At 38.6% G+C, this 20,412-nt stretch overlaps 5 protein-coding genes and 1 long non-coding RNA gene across 10 annotated transcripts; 4 read left to right on the top strand and 2 right to left on the bottom strand.

Annotated features, from left to right (window-relative positions):
• Positions 1 to 909: 909 nt before the first annotated feature.
• On the bottom strand, positions 910 to 2,779 carry LOC124327401. The gene is made up of 6 exons (XR_006916096.1): positions 2,621 to 2,779; positions 2,253 to 2,549; positions 1,852 to 2,191; positions 1,507 to 1,781; positions 1,187 to 1,431; positions 910 to 1,048 (listed from the first exon to the last, which is right to left on the bottom strand). It is a non-coding gene; the product is annotated as an uncharacterized LOC124327401 (long non-coding RNA).
• Positions 2,780 to 4,070: 1,291 nt separating this feature from the next.
• On the bottom strand, positions 4,071 to 6,425 carry LOC124327120 (protein fem-1 homolog C-like). Of its 4 annotated transcripts, none has more exons than XM_046786025.1 (4): positions 6,242 to 6,425; positions 6,077 to 6,179; positions 5,919 to 6,013; positions 4,071 to 5,862 (listed from the first exon to the last, which is right to left on the bottom strand). In XM_046786025.1, the coding sequence occupies exon 4, from the start codon at positions 5,812 to 5,814 to the stop codon at positions 4,267 to 4,269; it is 1,548 nt and encodes a 515-aa protein (XP_046641981.1). In that variant the 5' UTR covers positions 5,815 to 5,862; positions 5,919 to 6,013; positions 6,077 to 6,179; positions 6,242 to 6,425; the 3' UTR covers positions 4,071 to 4,266. The 4 variants fall into 4 exon arrangements, with proteins under 4 accessions (XP_046641981.1, XP_046641982.1, XP_046641983.1 ...); XM_046786026.1 differs by having other exon boundaries at positions 4,071 to 5,857; XM_046786027.1 differs by having other exon boundaries at positions 5,919 to 5,980.
• A 1,724-nt stretch (positions 6,426 to 8,149) lies between these two features.
• LOC124326903 (all-trans-retinol 13,14-reductase-like) lies at positions 8,150 to 10,634 on the top strand (the record flags this gene model as incomplete). Its single annotated transcript, XM_046785619.1, has 6 exons — positions 8,150 to 8,351; positions 8,431 to 8,621; positions 8,679 to 8,796; positions 8,904 to 9,031; positions 9,097 to 9,247; positions 9,307 to 10,634. Coding segments are annotated over 6 exons (972 nt in total), but the record flags the coding sequence as incomplete, so codon positions are not given.
• Positions 10,635 to 10,707: 73 nt separating this feature from the next.
• Positions 10,708 to 13,610, top strand: LOC124327058 (all-trans-retinol 13,14-reductase-like). 2 transcript variants are annotated; one of them, XM_046785906.1, is made up of 12 exons: positions 10,708 to 11,014; positions 11,084 to 11,149; positions 11,220 to 11,432; positions 11,497 to 11,798; positions 11,863 to 11,986; positions 12,043 to 12,243; positions 12,308 to 12,498; positions 12,556 to 12,673; positions 12,744 to 12,904; positions 12,972 to 13,122; positions 13,202 to 13,387; positions 13,553 to 13,610. In XM_046785906.1, exons 1-11 carry the CDS (start codon positions 10,801 to 10,803, stop codon positions 13,375 to 13,377), a joined length of 1,917 nt encoding a protein of 638 aa, XP_046641862.1. In that variant the 5' UTR covers positions 10,708 to 10,800; the 3' UTR covers positions 13,378 to 13,387; positions 13,553 to 13,610. The 2 variants fall into 2 exon arrangements, with proteins under 2 accessions (XP_046641862.1, XP_046641861.1); XM_046785905.1 differs by lacking the exon at positions 13,553 to 13,610 and having other exon boundaries at positions 13,202 to 13,444.
• Positions 13,611 to 13,889: 279 nt separating this feature from the next.
• On the top strand, positions 13,890 to 17,548 carry LOC124327100 (cytochrome P450 4c3-like). Its single transcript, XM_046785974.1, has 13 exons — positions 13,890 to 13,928; positions 15,007 to 15,279; positions 15,342 to 15,451; positions 15,523 to 15,613; positions 15,688 to 15,882; positions 15,952 to 16,018; positions 16,077 to 16,203; positions 16,280 to 16,370; positions 16,445 to 16,548; positions 16,612 to 16,680; positions 16,755 to 16,926; positions 16,989 to 17,168; positions 17,238 to 17,548. Exons 2-13 carry the CDS (start codon positions 15,072 to 15,074, stop codon positions 17,411 to 17,413), a joined length of 1,590 nt encoding a protein of 529 aa, XP_046641930.1. The 5' UTR covers positions 13,890 to 13,928; positions 15,007 to 15,071; the 3' UTR covers positions 17,414 to 17,548.
• A 1,037-nt stretch (positions 17,549 to 18,585) lies between these two features.
• On the top strand, positions 18,586 to 20,412 carry LOC124326901 (cytochrome P450 4c3-like). Its single transcript, XM_046785618.1, has 9 exons — positions 18,586 to 18,643; positions 18,708 to 18,902; positions 18,975 to 19,041; positions 19,100 to 19,226; positions 19,291 to 19,393; positions 19,464 to 19,564; positions 19,625 to 19,693; positions 19,765 to 19,936; positions 20,252 to 20,412. The coding sequence occupies exons 1-9, from the start codon at positions 18,628 to 18,630 to the stop codon at positions 20,410 to 20,412; spliced, it is 1,011 nt and encodes a 336-aa protein (XP_046641574.1). The 5' UTR covers positions 18,586 to 18,627.

Here is a 20,412-nt window from a genome sequence, read left to right as displayed (position 1 = left end):
GGAACGGGAAAAAAAATGCTAACCGAAATGAATCCGCCCAAAAAATTAAAAACCTACACGCGAGTTTGAATCAAAAATATGGGTGTGACAGTAAAAGTAAAGTAATGCACTACGGAAATGAACATTCGTGTACAACAAAACCCGCAGTGATGACACCATTGAATTCGGAGAACGGGAAGAACATGTTTCGAACTGCGGTGGAAGAGGTTATCCATCAGCAATTTGCGAAAGTTGATAATCTACCTAAAGAAGTTTCAAATTTGGATGCGGAATTTTATCTGTGGCCTGTGGGAGTCAGTTTTGCCAGCTGCAACTGTGGTTTTTTTTAGTTGTGGTTTTTTTATCGTTTCCAAAAGAAAATAATACAAAATTCCTTTAGCTGTCCGAGAAGTGTGTAGAATTCAAAACAAAAATGAAAACCATTGAAAAAATTATTGAAACTTTTAAAAACGGAAGTAATCGAATAAATATAATTATAATTTCTATAGTAAGTTTTACTATTCCGGCAGTCCTATCCACTGAAGAAAATTTCATTTACGATATCTTCTCAAATTACTTTTTAACGCTTTATAATGGGAAATGTTTCTTTATTTCTTATTTGTCAACCTTGTTTTATACTTTTAAAAGTTTCATCTGTTAGAAATATTTTATCATCGGTATTTACATTTCTACAGGATTTTAATTAAATAAAAAGTTATAAACGATAATTCTAAAAATTTTCATGTTATTACGCATGGTTCCCCATTCACGGATGCACTTCTAGCTTTTTTCACACTCTTATAACCATCGCCTATAACGTGCTGCTGTCACCAACCCTCGTTGCCTATTCACGTAATCACTTCTAACTTTTTCCATATTCCTCATACCGTATCGCTTCGATCACCCCTCATCACTCTGCTATTTCGACATCAGTTCATGATTTTCATTTATTTCACATCACTGTAAACAAGGAACACTCATTCGTGGATTTAATTTTACATTTTTTTTTCCCGCACCGAGTCCAACAACCAGAAACCGTTGAATTCTTCAGTAGATAGCAGAATCGATCCTGAGTTAAACAAGATGAAAAATAATGTTACAATTTTTGAAAGGAAAGCCAATTCATGGCCCTCTTGATGAGACATTGAAGAGTTTCACCCTAGGGTAATCGAACAGTAATCGAAAGAATTCCGAAGAATTCTAATACCTGAAGAATCCTTCCTATATGGATCCGTTTCGTCGAGCGACACTTCGAGTGAATCACCCTCGAGGATGAGATCTTCAGCAGTTTAATTGAGAAGAAAGAGTTGTAAGAGGAACATTATGTGATCATGATGATGAAATCGGATGAAACGTTTGATGGCGTTGTCCACACGAATGAGTTTAGCTGTCGAGGAACTAACGGAGATTTGCGTGAATTCTTCTTGTTAGAAGTGATACAATTCGAGCCATCTGATGTTTCCAAATTAAAACCAAATTTAGTTAAAAAGGTAAAATTATCCTGTAGATTGATCGACGAGTTTTAACCTCTAGAAAACAAAGAATTCGCATGTTCTGAGTTGTTGAACGCTGGAGGTTGTTCGACAACTTCTGAAATACCGTCTTTAGTCGTACATTCGCTGTCCTGTGACTCTTCGTTGCCATTGTAGAAATCGCGGTGCACTGACAATTTTTGAAGTTAATTGAATCCACTCTTATAACCTATATTTTCTTCTGAGAAGAAGCGTCAGTAGCTCGTTGCATAATGGTAGATAATTGAGACAAACATGCTGTTAACTCATCAGTAGATAGCAGCCTCGATCCTGAGTTAAACAAGATGACAAATTTTGGTTAAATTTTTGAAAGGATGATTTTAACAATATAATAACACACCTGCCAGTTCATGGCCCTCTCTGTGAGACATATTGAAGAGTTTCACTCTCGGGTAATCGAAAAGGAAGTTTTTATAACGTCACATCAGCGAGAGGATCGTTTCAAGACGAGTCCGTCTTGAACGACAAAAAAGCCACAGAGGTAACGGCCATCTTTGATTCCGCTGATTGCATTGCCTTCATTATTTGTCTTCTTTTTGGCCCCTGGACCTTGTTGTTTCGCTCCTCCTTAACACGAAAGATAGAATCATCACAAGCAGATCGAGCATTCGATCATTCCTCCTTGGGGTTTGCCTCGGCAAATACAGTAATGAGCAAGGCCTTGATAATTAGACTTTTTTCTAAAGTCAAAACACACAAAAATTAGTTCACGATTATGGTAAAGTGAATTATGATATTTACTTGAATGTTTTGATCTCGGATACGTTTGAAGCCAGTTAATTCGTTATTTTCACTCTCTTTGAAAGCTTCTTCGATTAGTCGAGGATTTTATTTCTTCTCTGATTCAAGGGTGATTACGTCAGTCGCGTTGATTGGGTTGAAGGGAGCTTCTTTGGATCGACGGCGTTGACCTTCCCGGATGTAACGGTCGGCGTTGTTAAGAAAGCCAGTTCATTAATGGAATATTTGGAACAACTTTTGTCGCACGTGCTGTTCCGTAGAACCCAGAAGGGTGAATTCAGCAAAATGACCTCTCATCTATGAGAAAAATAAAACATACAGTTCAAATTCAAATTTTCAAAAAAAAGTGAACCAAGGAATGAAATCACCTGTTTGATGAGTAGGTCATATTCAAATGTCACTCGAAAAAATTTCAGAAGAAGTTGATTGTTAAATTCTACTTATTTGGTAGTAAAACTGAAAATTCCTCAGTTCTGCTGTAGTAGCTAGTAGGGTAGAGCACAGTAACAGGAAATAAGCTCACCCGTTATTCCAATAGAACAAGATAATTAAAAAAGAATATCTGTTCAAATGAAAACATTAGTGGGTAATGAAACCAAAAGTAAAATTTTTAAATAGTAATATTTACCTGCACCAATGTAATTGCTGGCACAGTAGAGAGTAAATTCAAGATGTAGTAAAGGTAGCGAAGAACTTCAGTGACAGTCCAAGCAATCAATAACAGGGGGAATCCAAACTGATCTCTTGTCTCAGTAACATAGTAAAGGATTGGCCAAAGGAGAAAAACTCTTGAAAAAACTTGAGCCAAAGTAATTCCAACATTGCTGGGGATGATGCTTTGGCACTGTGTACAATCTAGATACAAAATAACCAAACAAACATTAAAGAATAAGTTGGAGAAAATCTGAAAATTACATGTACCACAAAAGAATTTACAATTTCAAAAGATTGCCTACATACTTCGAACTACATTTGACTACATTTCTTTAAACTTGGTTGATTAGCAGCCAGCCATCAATTGTTTTGTTTTGCCTTGTTTTGTTTCATTTCTATTATTTCTATTATTCCAATCCGGGCCGCGTGAACTGTATCGGTCTATCAAAACCAATCAAAACTAAACGTAAACAGTGGACCGAGATTGCCTAGATAATAGGCTGTGCTTATATAGCACGGCTTTATAACAATGCGTCAGAACCATCTAACGGCAGTTAAATAAAACATGAAAACACAAATTTGAGTTTTTAATTATGATTTCGTCGACGTATAAAAATCTAAATGCGACGGCTCCATGTAAAACCTTGTCTTGCACAAGATGATCAAAATTTCCTAATTGTTGAACTATAAGACAAAAAACGTATAAGACATTAATGAAAATAAACAACTTTCCTATCTCACTGAGAGGAACGACGCCATCTGTTGGTGTGGGTTGGGTTGGGTTGGGTCAGGAAAAAAGGTCTTTGGCGATAGAATCCCTATCGGGAAATTGCAGGCTACCCATTTTGTTTATTTACTAAAGTCAGTCCGTCACTTCGTCTGTATTTAAACAGGCCTAATTGCGTTGCGTTGCCAAAGGTACGGAATGTTCCAACCTCCCACTCGAATTAATTCGAATTGAAATCGAAGAGGATAGGAGCGGAAAGGAGAGTGACTTCAAATTAATTGAAAGAAGTAATGGATTTTAAGTTTTAAGGATTATGAAAAATTACTTTAACCTAAGTTCTTCTTCTTCATGGCATGTTCTTTTCGACTTATGAGATTTGTGAAAAAAGTTGAAAACCAAGTGCAAAATGCAAGAAATAGAGCTAAAATATCAGATAATAAGTTATTAACGCGTTTTATTTATCCACGACTCAAGCAAAGGTTGTTATTCGATGCAAACGAAAGCCAATAACAATACGACAAATTTCGTAACGGTAAATGTAGACGCCAAAAAGGAAAACAAATCAATTTAGTATCGAAACGAACTAGTGCTGCAAAACCATAGACTGAACTCTGAAGCGTCATAGGTAAACATTCACAGGGGAGTTGATTCTTTCGCTGCGATGCAAGATAACGGACGAACACCCTGCGAGAAATTGCCTACCAGTCGGCTTAACTCAGCGTCTGGATAGCTCGAAAGAGGTTTTAGACACTCCAATGCTGATTGGCCACTTAGATTGACTTGATCTTGATGGAATCTTCCATCAAAGATAACTCGAACGATGGCAGTGAAGTTTTCAGCACGAGTAGAATACGAAGGATCGTCCCACATACGAGAGGAGAGATGTTCACTTTTTGCCAGCAGATGAAGAGGGCTGCAGCGTTGTTGATCTACAGCGTTGGGATCCGCTCCTGCTTTCAGCAACAACTTGATAAGCTTGAACTCGTTGGGTGTTCCTTGGTGCGACGTGCATGCTCGAAGCAAGAGACTGTTTGGTTTTTGAGATACCCGCTTGAGTTCAAAGATATTTATGTAGAGGGCTAGCTTGCTCTTCAATTGTTGCTTTTCAGCCTTCGATTTCGGAATTGACACCAGTAGTTTGAGAATAACAAGAATCAGCTGTGAAATTTCTTCAAGCTTGTCGGCTTTTGATTTGATCGTATAATCTTTGATTTTGATTTGATCAGTTCGAGCTTTTTTGTGAACTTTCACTTGGTATACGAAAGAGAAAACCAGAGAAGTCATCAAACGGTCGAATGTCAATACTGTAGCCAGTTCAGTTTGAATCCGTTGTGGGTCCCTCAGGGTGTTGAAGAATTCGGTTAAAGTTGACTGAACAACATCTTCCAAGTCGGTTTCATTTTTTACTAATACATCAAAAAATTTTGTTCTCCCAAAGAGCTCAAAAAGCTGGAGGGACATGGCGAAAGCGCGGGGAAGGGGCACATTCCGGTCCCCCCATCCTTGAAGAGCGAATTTGAACACATTGTAGACGATGAATCTATTCGGAAACGAGTCACACTTCTTCGAAATACGTAGACAAGTGAAGATTGCTTGAGTCGCCCAGTGCGTTCGCCTCTGCCGAAGCAATCCTTCCAATTCTTGAACAGTTTGGAATTCAAGTTTTTTCCTCATAGCAAGTTTTTGGGTTTCAGATTGGGGTAGAGTAGGTTTCGGAATGGCATTGCCTTCTCGCAGATTCGTGGCTTTATACCAGCAGCTCCAGCCGTATCTTCGATCACTGAGATTCCCATAAAAAACACACGCAGCGCCGACCAGCTCCAGTACTTCAATGAGCTGCTCTGTATCAGCGTGTTGTGGTAGAATTATACAATCTGGGTTTTTTGTCTTCTCTTCTTTTTTCATGAGGTCGATGTCTGGGTACTTTTTCTTGAGGATATGAAAGATCTGGTCTGAAATAGTGGTGTCAGATAGGGCAGGAATGAATACTAATCTCCACTGTTCACTCAACGGGAAGTTGCCAGTTTGGTCTTGTTCGACAAAATACTTTAAGTAAGCCACATTCTTGTTTTCTACTTCAAGCAGAAGAGAGTCAATCATTTCATTGATCTTCCTTTTCTTAGGGGCATTCAAATGTTCATCACATATAACATCTTCCTCTGCTTTCTTTTTTGATCCCATTTTCTTCTTTGCTTTGGGTTGGTCAGACCCTCTGTAGTCAGTACTGTTCTGAGAAATTTAAAATTTTAGTACATATATAAGGAAGAATTTCATGCGATAAATACCTGCTAGTTTGATTGAACAATAAAACAAATGCCAGCTAGATGGAAGATCAATTGGAAGCAGTCTTCAAATACCGTGGGAAATGTACTTGATTCTCCTAAAAAAATTTACAAAAACCAAGTTATTTTTTATACAAAATTAGGAGAAAAAAAAGGTTTACCTTGTTGATGTTAGAAGAAACATTCAGTAGGAACAAATCCCAGCTAGTGTGGAAGATAAATTGGAAGCAGTCTTCAAAATGGAGGGAAATGAATTTGATTCTTCTACCAATTTTACCAAAACTAGGTTAGTAATAGTACTAAATAATTAGAAAATAGAGGCTTACCGTGTTGAAGTAAGAAGAAAACAATTCTGAAGTAGAACAAGTTAAAACTTTACGAAATTTCAACTAAGATTCTTGAGCTCTGATTGACGATGTCTGCCTGGCACAAGTACGAGAAACTTTCTAACGGTTTTTTTTCCCGGCTCGTCCTGGTGTTGCTGGGCTGCAATACAGCGGAAGTCCCCCTGGTGGCCGAATTTGAATTTTAAATTTTAACCGTTGCCAAATTGTTCCTTATTTAGCAATTTATCCGTTGTTTACTTGTTTTGTTTCACTGTTTTTGTTTCAGAGCTATTGGAGTTTAAGGGAAAATAAAAACATTTTAACTTAATAAAAAATCACTAATAGGGTGGTAGCAAACACGAAAAAAAAGGATAGATGGTGATGGATCAATGGATTCGAGTCTTCGATAATCACAGGTCTGTAAGATTTGAAAAACAATTTTGAAAACTGAACCACAAGGATAGGAATTGACTGAATTTTAAGAAATTTATTTAGAACTATGTTAAAACCCAGAAATAATTTTATTTTATTTGTGTGTCAGAGAAATGTCAGGACGGTCAGGTCAGGACTAGGGTTCTTTAACCGTTTTGGAAATGAAATGGTTTTTGTCTGCTGCGTTTCTATGGTAACCGAGATTCAACCAAATTTTGTAAATCATTCAAATTCAAATAATCTCTTTTAAAACGTTTCCCTAACTATGACAAATGGTATATTAGTCCCAATCTTACAGAGAAATTATACGCTAGCCAATAGGAGCATAGAAATGTTTAAAAAATGGCTATGTCGAAAAACTAATTTTTCTTTCGTTTATTTATTTAAATTTTTTTAGATTAATTTTACTTGTGATTTTGTCTTTATATACGACGGCGAGCATGTCATGATGATTGACAACTGTAGAAAATGGTGTGTCGATATTTTAAAAAGCTATAATACACTTAAAACTTAATTATGTTAGAAAAGTAAAACCCTTAAAGCTAGTGCGACATGCGTTATTGTAGGTGGTTGTCTGAAAGTCGGTGTCGGCGCCTATACACCTTTAAAGCAATACTATGAGCCCTGCAATCAATCAACAAACGATCTAATAATGAACTTTAAATTTTGAAATAAGTATGTAAACAGCTGCCAATCATCTCCTAATACCAACAAAATTGGCCTTTTTATGGTACTACATTAAGTCGGGTGGGTGAGTCAGTTAAGTCTTCGTGAATTGTCACAGAATGACACGGCACTTGTGTTCGACTCTCATGGGAAGCATTACTACTTTCTCACTCGGGCTCGTGTTATTAGACATGATGATGATAAAAGATGAGAAGACTTTTCGGCAATTGATTGCAAATGCTGTCTTGAAACCACAGTGTTTGTCTTTATCGTACGGTTTCCGAATAGTTACACTAATACCCCCGGAGGCTACACGTAAGCAATTGGCTAAAAGTCATGAAATGTCTTCTACATTGGGCGGTCATCTCCTAATTTTTTTTCTTTTAATTCAATTTTTGCGCAAATTATAGCCTAAGAGATTTTAGTTTTTAAAGTTGTAAAAATTTATGAACACATTTTCGTTTTTATTATTCCACTATTGGAGATTTGGAATGTACATAAATGTCAGAGTGAAACATAAATTTGATCTCAAGCGCGTTACCTTTTTTTTAATTGAAACAAAATCGAACAAAATAGTATTATAGATGTTATACCATTGAAAAAGTAGTAGTCGAGCAAAAAATCGTGTGCAGTTTACGCCGATGCGCACCACAGCGGCCGATAGCAGAACCTAGATTGTTATTACGCTTGACAACCTGTACAGTCAAGATCCTTTGTTCGACAAAAAGGTTTTGTTCGACTGTTGTTTCACAATCACATCAACAATCACAAATTCAAAAATTAAAAAATTAATTAACACATCTAAAACAAATTGTTTTTGCTTTTCAAAAATCATGTTACCCGATTGGTGGAGCTTCAGAAATACCATACCGAATTATCCCGGTCATTGAGCGATCAGGTGGTTGTGTTTTGATGAAGGCGAACGTCACGCAGATTCTAACCGAAGGAGGAAAAGTGACAGGTGTCAGAGTCGGCAACAAAGAAAATTCGGCGGAAAATTCACGCTCCGATCGTTATATCTGATGCAGGTAAATAATAACAAAATTGAGTTAGATTAAATGAATGAATTGATTTGAGCGTTTACGTCACAGGTTTGCACAACACTTTGCAAGACTTACTTACGGAACACGTAGCCAAGAAGTCGCACTGCTGGCCACTAACGAGTGCCATTAAACCAGCCGCCGGTAACATAAGTGTCTTTATAGGACTTAAAGGCTCACCCAAAGAATTGGGCCTCACGGCACAAAATCTCTGGATCTATTCGGGCTCCAATAACGAAGAAGTACGTGTATGAGCATTTGAATATTTACTTATATTATCTAATGATACTTTTATCTAGCCATTTCACGACATTATGAATTCTAAATCTCCCGAAGAATTACTTTCGAAACCTTACCCAGCTCTTTTCATTTCATCCGGAGCAGCAAAAGACTCTTCGTATGAGGAACGGTATCCAGGTATATTCATTCTTCGGCAATACATTCATTCTAATTCGCAAAATCTATTTCCAAGACTGTCACAATTTTTTTAGGTCAGTCATTTCAGTTTTGACGTATATATTCTTGGTTCTCCCAGTGGTTCGAGACGACAGTAAAGAAGCGAAGCGATGAGTACAATGCTTTAATTCCTTTAAAACACGAAATTGGTCAAAAAATCATTGACCAGGTGGTTCATCTTTTCCCCAAACTCAAAGTAAAAACGAATCATTTTCCATCAATCAAATGAACATCCTCGACTTTTCATATCGATATTTTCAGAATAATATCGACTACTACAGTGTGGGGACTCCAGTGACTATTGAACATTTCCTATCGACTAAAGAAGGCGGCATTTACGGCATGGTACACGGCATCGAACGTTTTTGCCCGAAGCAATCGTCTTTATTGCGACCCGAGTCAGGCATCAAAGGTAATAATGGCCAATCAAACAAACGATGAGAACCTTCTATTATGTTGGAAATTTTACAGGCTTGTATTTTACCGGCCAAGACGTGACATCGACTGGATTTGGAGCTTGCGTCTACTCCGGATTTATGTGCACCAGCGCCATCTTAAATAAAAATTATTCTCTCCTGTATGAATTATACGCACAACATAAGAAACTATACGGGCCACCAAAAACAAAAAGCATCGACGACCTAATTTTCTAGTTACTTTGAGTTCTTCTACCTTTCTTAGTGATGGACCCGTGGCACCAAGAAAAAAGTTAATTTCGTTTTGAACGTTACGGTTATTGCAATAAAATCACTCAAGCCTGTATGATGAACCTTTCCTGCCATCAATTTCTTTTCATATTCCCTTGAAGTGAAAGAATCCACAGTCAACTGCAGAAAGGGTCCGCTATTTGGAAGAATACAAAATGAAAGGCGGATTCTGATAGTTGATAGATCCAACACAACATGCGTTTTATTACCGAATAGTCTTGCAAAGCAGAGAGAATGACGACATAACTCCCATACAAGGAGAAAAGAGACTACCTACAGTGATAAGGAAATGCTCGCTGGTTGTTCCGCACTTTCCTACATCCAACTATTTTATGGTATGGTTGATTACGCAACAGTTTTTGTTTGCGCCAAACACTGATTACGAATCGTACAATTGAAATAATGAGAAATGGATACAAAAAGAGAGCTCAATAACCATAACTGGAGAGCTGTTTTCTAACGGCAGCTCCATTTCTGCTTTTACGAAAAACACATCCGATTACGAACGACGACAAACTGTTAATGGCCACATGATAAGACACTTTGATGGATTTCTTGTCTCAGACAAAATAAACTTTAGATGCGTCAGTTTACTCAGTTACCACAAATAGAAGTAATAACCAGAAGACTCATGTCTCGCCGACATTGCTATTTTCATGCTCACACACATCACCCGGAAAGTGGCAGAACTATTCTGCTTCTAAAATAATGTGTACAGCCTTAGAGACTAACTAATATTACAGGAGACTCAATTTTTTACCGAGCATGTAACTGACCTCCGAATTTGTAAGGTATCCCCCATCCGTGCAAATTTTTGTCAACCCACATTCGAGAGAAGTCGGACTGAATGCATGTATAATTTTAACTGTAAATTGCCTACAGTGAGGATCGGTCTAATTAGGGAACCAGAAATCGCGCTGCGTCCTTTAAAACACACTGATTTCCAGTTTCTGACGAAAATGAAAATGAATACCATTTCGCATTAGAATCTCTTCTTCCTTCTAACCCAGTTAAAAAAAAATAGTGCCATGTAAAGGGTAAAGAAAATTGAACCGCATCTTATGTTAAAGTGATTTTACACCAGAATGATGCCAACAAACTCGTACCAACAAAACCGGTATTGAAGCAAGAAAGTTTGATAGTGTAGATTTCTTTTTTCAAATTTTGTTATAACAGTAGTTGCAAGTGCTCGACAACAGCCCACGCATGCAGACAATTATTCTGTTAAACAAATTTAGTTGAAATTAACATCGCAAAAATGTCCTACACGGGGGCGTTTCTTTCCAACGTTCATAATCAACTTGGAATTATCACCGCATTCATAATTGGTTATTTTGTGAAAAAATATTTCTTCGGTTCGTCTGAAAATTCGTCTTCTGGTAAGTGGAAGTCGCCTTTTGCTGAAGATACGAGAAGACCAGTGACTCCATTAGAAACTGATCATACCAAACGCGATCAAGTCATGAAAAAAGGTTTGCTTATCACTATATTCTTAAAAGGCTTCTGTCTTTTAATTTGATTTGTTTTCGGAACTTTTACAGCCTTCACCAAGCAGCTGGCGACAGAGAAGAAATGGGACGCAATTGTTATCGGTTCGGGAATAGGAGGTGCGATTGATCCTTTTCCCCGTTAAATTAATACGTTAGTGTATGTTTAATAATGTCTTATGTAATGTAGGAATGACCGCAGCAGCCCTTCTGAGCAAAGCTGGAATGAAAGTCCTAGTTCTCGAAAAGCATTACAAATGTGGCGGAGCCTGTCATACCTTTAGAGACGAGGGTTACGAATTTGACGTGGGAATTCACTACGTAGGAAATTTCCTCCGCCCCACTCTGACTCGGACGTTGGTGGAACAAATTAGTGACGGACAAATTCGGTGGGCTCAATTTGGTAACTAGAGCGTTACGATATTGAGCAGACACACATATTCTCATCGCTCCGAAATTATTTTTAGAAAAAATCTTTGACCGTCTCATTCTGGACGCCATGACTCCATCGCAAAGAGAGTACAGCATCGCTTCAGGTCCCGATGGTTTCAAAAACCAGTTGCTGAAGCAGTTTCCCGATGAAGTGAAAGGCATTGAAACTTTCTTCGCGTTACTCAAAAAGGCGTACAAACCCCAAGGAACGATGTCTTGGTTTGGAGTGAAATTGCTTCCCTTATGGCTCGTTAATTCGCTCAACTATTTTGGCTTGCTAACTTATTTGAGCAGCTTCTACTCTCTAAGTCACCGCTCAACTAAAAATGTCGTAGAGGTAAATCAACAAGCCAACGATAATTATAAAATTTTACCTGCCTATTATTGATACTTCCTTAAAGAGTTTGACGAAGAACAAGGACCTGCAGTTTTTGTTATCGAACAGCACCGGCGTATTCGGCTTGCCGCCTAGTCAAGTTAGCTTCTCGATGATGGCCCTGTTGCATGTCCATTGCTCTGAATATGGTGAAAACAAAAAGAAATTAGTTGAGACAATTTAAAAAAAAAAAATGTTGTTGTAGGATCTTGTTACCCGATTGGTGGAGCTTCAGAAATACCTTACCGAATCATCCCGGTCATCGAGCGATCAGGTGGTCGTGTTTTGATGAAGGCGAACGTCAAGCAAATTCTGACCGAAGGAGGAAAAGTGACGGGTGTCAGAGTCGGCAACAAAGAAAATTCGGCGGTTGACATTCACGCTCCAATCGTCATATCTGATGCGGGTAAATAATAAGAAAAATAGAGTTAGATTAAATGAATGAATTGATTTGAGCGTTTACGTCACAGGTTTGCACAACACTTTGCAAGACCTACTTACGGAACACGTAGCCAAGAAGTCACACTGCTGGCCACTAACGAGTGCCATTAAACCAGCCGCCGGTAACATAAGTGTCTTTATAGGACTTAAAGGCTCACCCAAAGAATTGGGCCTCACGGCACAAAATCTCTGGATCTATTCGGGGTCTAATACCGAAGATGTACGTGTATGAGCATTTGAATATTTACTTATATTATCTAATGATACTTTTATTTAGCCATTTTACGACATTATGAATTCTAAATCTCCCGAAGAATTACTTTCGAAACCTTACCCAGCTCTTTTCATTTCATCCGGATCAGCAAAAGATCCTACGTGGGAGGATCGGTATCCAGGTATACAACTAACGATGAATGTTTATTCTTTTTGGCAACATCTATTTCCAACCCTGTCACTATTTGTTAGGTCGCAGTGTAATATCAGTTTTGACGTATATCCCATATTCATGGTTCTCCCAGTGGTCCGAGACGACAGTAAAGAAGCGAGGCGATGAGTACAATGCTTTAAAACACGAAATTGGTCAAAAAATCATTGACCAAGTGGTTCATCTTTTCCCCAAACTCAAAGTAAAAACGAATCATTTTCCAGCAATCAAACCAAAATCCTCGACTTTTTTCATATCGATAATTTCAGAATAATATCGACTACTACAGCGTGGGGACTCCGGTGACTATCCGACATTTCCTATCGACTAAAGAAGGCGGCGTTTACGGCATGGCACACGGCATCGAACGTTTTTGCCCGAAGCAATCGTCTTTATTGCGACCCGAGTCAGGCATCAAAGGTAATAATTGCCAAACAAAACACTCGTAGAGACTAACACAAAAACTACACACCCCTCTTCTACGTTGGAAACTTTCTAGGCTTGTATTTTACAGGCCAAGACGTAACATCGGCTGGATTCGGATCTAGCGTCTACTCCGGATTTCTGTGTGCCAGCGCCATCTTGAACAAACACTATTCTCTACTGTATGAATTGTACGCGCAGCACAAGAAACTATATGGGCCACCTAAACGCTCCGACGATCTGTTTTTCTAGTTAACTCCGAGTCCTTGTATCTTTCTTTGTGATGGGCACCAAGGAATAAAGTTACTTTCATTTTAAACGTTACGGATACCGCAATGAAATCACTCAAGCCTGTAACGTTTCCTGCCATCAATTCCCTATGAAATTCCTTGGACGTTTAAGTATACACAGTCAACTGCGGAAAGAGTCCGCTATTTGGAAGAATACAAAATGAAAGGCGGGTTTCCGCTAGTTGATTAGATCCAGCACAACATGCGTTTTATTACCGAATAGTCTTGCAAAGCAGAGAGAATGACGACATAACTCCCATACAAGGAGAAAAGAGACTACCTACAGTGATAAGGAAATGCTCGCTGGTTGTTCCGCACTTTCCTACATGCAACTATTTTATGGTACGGTTGTAATGTACAACAGGTTATGTGTAAACTCTCTTCATATACCACAAGGTATATTGCGTAGAAAATGCCACACCCGGATTTCGTCCTTATATAAATAGGCCAACATCAACTCAGTTGTGTCAGTCAGTTGGCATTTCACCCGGACACACGCATTCGCAGACTACAGTAAGTTGGTCGGACTTTATTTATTGGTCATTGCCCATTCAATATGCAAGAGTTTGAATTTCCATCTTTACGAGTTCGTCGAGCTCCAAGAGATGAGGACTTTTGTGAGCAATCAATCAAAAGGTGAAATACGCTACGAGGTTATACCATAATTACAAGAAGAAAGATTTAATCGTTTAATTAAATTTTCCCTTGGCTAGTGACTGGAAAGAACAGGATTTTTGGTAGTTCAAGAACATCCTTCATTCAATCATTTAAAAAGGCCGGAATAGTTGTAAAAGAAAAACCGGTTTCCAAAAACAAACGTAAAACAGATTCACTGAACCTTTCTATTTCATCGAGTCTCGCATCGAGTGGATGACAAACAAAAAAGGCTGGACTTTCGTTGCGCGTTTCGTTTTCAATTGAAATGTTCAAGGTGTGTGATGATGTAACACGTCAAAAAAGGACAACTAGTACTTTGCATCTCGATTGAAAGTGAATCCATTTCCCTGCCATTGCTCAGACAACATCAGTTATTCACGGAGAGAAAATGTGTGTGTGTTTACAGCTTTACAACGCCGAATGTTTACCCATTTTCCCGTTATTTAATAATAGGTTTACAAAGTGGAACGCCTTACAAGTAGAAAAAACATCTTCCTATACGCACAGCAGTCCGCCCTGTGTTGTCCTACTTTGTAAGTCGTGATTCTCTTCGTCTATACAAGACATTCTTAATAGAAGGAATTCTTATTCTTATAAGTTTGGGATAGCAGCTGCAACAGGTATAATATCCTGAATGTTTGACTAGTGTCTACGTGCTTAATGTCTTGTCGTGACCCCAAACATGGCAGAAGAAGCCTTCAGTCTATACTTTCTCCTGAATATTAATGCTATTCCAAGTTCGACTATACTAGCTACTACGGTATCCAGTCTCGCCCTACTCGAAAAATTATCTGCAACCCTGTGACACACATATCGAAACCCTTTCGCGTATATGCTAGGATAGTAGGATTCCTTATACTTCCATACACACCAGGACGTTCAAAGGGCGCTATAGATGGCTGCCTACCTTATACCTGTACATTTATATCTCTAGCTATTGGCAGGGTCGAGGATTAGTTCCCTTTGCGAGTCCGTAGCGGACGGGTGAGACGCGGAAAGATGTCGCCTACTCTTCTAGAAGCCAACAGTTTATGGACAGATTGGAGCGATTGGTTTCCACCAATGTGGCTGCTGTTGGTTGCTACCTTAGTTTTTTACTACTGGACGTGGAGTCAATCAAGAGTTGTCCGTCTCATCAACGCCATACCCGGACCGAAATCCCTGCCAATCTTGGGCAATATTCTAGATTTGGATGTTTACAACGACAGTATGTCTTTTTTTTTAAATTTTAATCGCACAAGTATTTGAGTGGGAAAATTTTGAAACTAGATTTTTTGAAAATGACGACAATTGACTGGGTTCAAAAGTACGGACCAATGTATCGCGTCTGGCTGTGCACTCGACCTTTTATAGCCCTTTCGTCTCCGGAACTAGTACAAGTATGTTAATCATTTAAGCTCCTTTTAAAAACAACTTGACTGAAAAATACGATTGAAATTGTTTCACCTAGAAAATATTAGCAAGCACTAAACTCATCACGAAATCACCCGATTACTCAAATTTCAGTAGTTGGCTTGGAAACTGCATGTTCACATCAACAGGTAAAGTGAGAGGTTTTTACTGTGTCCACCAAATTACTGTACATATTTTTAAAATCTATTATAACACATTTCAGGTGTACATTGGAAAAATCGTCGTCGGCTGGTAACACCAGGATTCCACTTTCAGAACCATACCAGTTTCATCGACATATTCAACGAAAAAAGTGCGGAATGCGCTAGAGAATTTGAAAGAACAATCGACACTAACGGCGATGTCGAGATCGACGTTAACCCCTTCATGGCCAAATGCGCATTAAACATTATCTGCGGTAACCGTTAACTAGTTTACATCAACAGTTTAAAAATAACAACATGTTTTGCAACATTTCAAATCAAAGAAACCGCAATGGGACAGCAAACAAGGATCGAAGTGGAAAAGGCGATTTACGTTAATAACGTTCACAGGTTAGTTAGGCTACTGATCAGAAAATTAATGGGAAAATGTTTCTTACAGTTGAATTAGAATTTGTCAGATTTTTGTGGAACGTGTTAGTCGACCTTGGCTATCCATCGACTGGATTTACAAGTTCAGTTCATTGGGCCGTGAAAGTCAAAAGTGTATCAGCTCTCTCCATGCCTTCACCAATAAGGTATTATCATTTCCTTACTTCCTCCAATCCACAAATAAATTTATCGGTCTGATTAATCATTTCGAATCAATAAAAGGTGACACGAGATCGACGTGAAATGCTAAAAGAGGAAGAACAGCATCGTGGTAATGTGCAAAATAAAGTAATGGATGTCGAAAAAGAATCAAGTGGGTGAATCAAATGTGAATTTTCATTTGCTCAATGCTACAGACGACTAATAGTTTAAATTGTTTCCATACAGAGAGGAGATTTGCTTTCGTGGATGAACTTATAAAAGCATCAAACGAAGGGGCTGATCTCAACGACAACGGAATTCGAGAAGAAATTGATTTAATCACGTTCGCGGTGACTAGTATTTACTTCGTGATTTGGCAAATCAAATTAATCAATTAATTCTTTACACACCAGGGATACGATACAACATCAGCGGCTATGGTTTGGTTTCTTCATCTCATGGCAAAACATCCAGAGCATCAGGTTAGTACACGTTGTTTTAAGTTTTCACGTTTATGGTTTTAATCAAATTGATTTCATATTTGATCTTTTGAAAGCAACTGATTTTGGACGAATTAGATGGGATTTTTGGCGGTGATGTAGAGCGCCCTTGCACAACTCAGGATATTGCTGAACTCAAATACTTGGAATGTTGTATCAAAGAAGCTCTGAGGATGTATCCTAGCATACCGTTCGTCATGCGGAATTTGACGGAAGATGTGGAAATAGGTACGACAGCAAAAATCATCTCAGTCTAAACAATAAATATTTACTTGACATTCAACCTACAGATGGACACACATTGCCAGCCGGCGTAACGGTCGCAATGGTATTTTACGCAATCCATCACAATCCCCTAATTTATCCGGATCCGGAAGTTTTCAGGCCGGAACGTTTTTTCCCGGAGAACAGCGTTGGCCGACACCCATACGCTTTTATCCCGTTTAGCGCAGGACCACGTAATTGCATTGGTGAGTCATTATGAATTATATCAATCGTCTTCTACAAAGTTATCAAATTTGGTTGTGGATTTTTATCAGGTCAAAAATACGCCATGCTGGAACTCAAAGTAGTTTTTGCCAATCTCTTACGCAAAGTGAAGTTTTCCGTTCCTGATCCTACAAAACCTTTGTCCGACGCTCCCGATTTAGGATTCGTGTTAAAGCCCAAACATGGTGTTCGACTCCATTTATCAAAACGATTGAATAAAGCATAAACTATCCCATTCCAATTTTAAAAAATGTTTAAAGAATTATTTGTACATTTCAAAGAATTGTCCATTACGTGATAAACAGCACTGTCAGAAATTGGTGGAAGGCAAGTAATCAACTACGGTACAACAAACAAATCAAAGAAATAATTGCTCATTTTGATCAACAATTGCGGTAATGTCATAACCTGCCAGAAATAAACTATCTAGACATTCCATTTTCATTCAGGAAATGTTTACGTGATCAAATGTAATCTTCGTTCTTGTTTTGGCGGAACGAAATAAGGTGATTTCTTGTTCCACATTATTTACCGTACTACCTGCTCTAAAAATTTTATTTCTTGTTGCTCAATTGTGTGCTACCCCTTCGAGTAGACTGTGATGGATATATTTACCGTTGTACTGCAAATTATAGCTCAATGCTTGCCATCGCAATTCGCTCCGGTTAGAATTCAAAAACCCACGCAACATAAATTATATTTACGGGGAATTTTTGGGATTTCGCACTCATAACCTGAATAGAAACTTGACCATCTGACACGCTTTTTGAAGGGACCTACTGAGTTATCTTATTGGAGCAGCAGAAATTTCAGATTGATGTTGACGCCTGCGTCCAAAATATACACAACCTATTTGTGCTCAAGTGCGTAGAATTAGTTCCATTTGTGAGTCCTTGCAGGACGGTTGAGACGCGGAAACATGTCGCCTACTCTTCTAGAAGTCAAAAGTTTAAGCACGGGATGGGGCGATTGGGGTCCACCAATGTGGCTGATGTTGGTTACTATCTTGGTATTTTACTACTGGACGTGGAGTCAATCAAGATTTGTCCGTCTCATCAACGCCATACCGGGACCAAAATCCCTGCCACTCTTGGGCAATCTTCTAGATTTGGATGTTTACAACGACAGTATGTTTTTATTTAATTTTAATTAGCAAATATTTGACTCGGACAATTTTTTGAAAATAGATTTTTTGAAAATGACGACAATTGACTGGGTTTAAAAGTACGGACCAACATATCGAATCTGGCTATCCACCCGCCCCATTGTCATTCTTTCGTCTCCGGAACTAGTGCAAGTACGTTGACCATTTCTCACAATTTTATTATTACTACAGTAACATCATGATACACATCTATCACCTAGAAAATATTAGGGAGCCCCAAATTCATCACGAAATCGGTCGATTACTCAAATTTCAGTAGTTGGCTTGGAAACTGCATGTTCACATCAACGGGTAAATATTTGCTCGGTGTGCGCCAAATTACTGTGCGTTCCCAAGTATCAAAACCAAATTTCAGGTGCCCATTGGAAAAATCGTCGTCGGCTGGTGACACCAGGATTCCACTTTCAGAATCATACCAGTTTCATCTACATATTCAACGAAAAGAGTGCTGATTGCGCTAGAGAATTTGAAAGAACAATCGACACTCACGGCGATGTCGAGATCGACGTTAACCCCTTCATGGCCAAATGCGCATTGAACATTATCTGCGGTAACTATAAACTAGTTTACATCATCGTCAGTTTAAAAATAACAACATGTTTTGCAACATTTCAAATCAAAGAAACCGCAATGGGACAGCAAACAAGGATAGAAGTGGAAAAGGCGATTTACGTTAATAACGTCCACAGGTTAGTTAGGCTACTGACCAGAAAATTAATGGGAAAATGTTTCTTACAATTGAATTAGAATTTGTCAGATTTTTGTGGAACGTGTTAGTCGACCTTGGCTATCCATCGACTGGATTTACAAGTTCAGAACATTGGGCCGTGAAAGTCAAAAGTGTATCGACTCTCTCCATGCCTTTACCAATAAGGTGTCATTTCCTAACTACGTCCTATGCATGGATTTATTTTCTCTGAATTAACTATGATTTTAAGGTGACTCGAGAACGGCGTGAAATGCTAAAAGTGGAAGAAGAGAACAACTCGAATAGTATGCAAGATGAAATGTTGAAATCGAGCAACGTTGTACATAGACCAAGTACGTGAATCAACTGAATTTTCAATCGACAGATGTTAGGCGACGAATAAATTTAAATACATTTTATAAGAGAGATTTGCCTTCGTGGATGGACTCATAAAAGCATCGAACAAAGGGGCTGATCTTTGCGACAACGGAATCCGAGAAGAAATTGACCTAATAACGTTCGCAGTAACTATTTACTTCATAATATGGCCAGCACAATTAATCAATAAATTCATTACACACCAGGGATACGATACAACATCAGCGGCTATGGTTTGGTTTCTCTATCTCATAGCGAAACACCCAGAACACCAAGTTAGTACACATTGTTTTATATTTTAACATTTACGGTTTTAATCAAATTGATCTCATATTTGACCTTCAAGAAACTGATTTTGGACGAATTAGATGGGATTTTTGGCGGTGATGTAGAGCGCCCTTGCACAACTCAGGATATTGCTGAACTCAAATACTTGGAATGTTGTATCAAAGAAGCTCTGAGGATGTATCCTAGCATACCGTTTGTCATGAGGAATCTGACGGAGGATGTGAAAATTGGTATGACAATAAAATTCATTTCAATCCGAACAAAAAGAGTTGACGATACTAAACCTAACTCTACAGATGGACACTCGTTGCCAGCCGGCGTGACGGTCGCAATGGTGTTTTACGCAATCCATCGCAATCCCCTAATTTATCCGGATCCGGAAGTTTTCAGGCCGGAACGTTTTTTTCCCGGAGAACAGCGTTGGCCGACACCCATACGCGTTTATTTAGCGCAAGACCACGGAACTGCATTGGTAAGTCATTGCGAATACAAATCAATCGTCTACTACCAAGTTATCAAATTTGGTTGATGAATTTTATTATCAGGTCAAAAATACGCCTCTTTTGCCAACCTCTTACGTAAAGTGAAGTTTTCCGTCAATGATCCTACAAAACCTTTGTCTGACGCCCCTGATTTAGGATTCGTGTTGAAGCCCAAATATGAAGTTCGACTCAATTTATCAAAACGGTTCAACAAACTTTGTTAA

Source organism: Daphnia pulicaria, chromosome 2, assembly GCF_021234035.1.
Source record: "Daphnia pulicaria isolate SC F1-1A chromosome 2, SC_F0-13Bv2, whole genome shotgun sequence".
Lineage (NCBI taxonomy): Eukaryota > Metazoa > Arthropoda > Branchiopoda > Diplostraca > Daphniidae > Daphnia > Daphnia pulicaria.
Note: the sequence above shows the minus strand (reverse complement) of the source record. Positions and strands in the feature narration are given on the sequence as shown.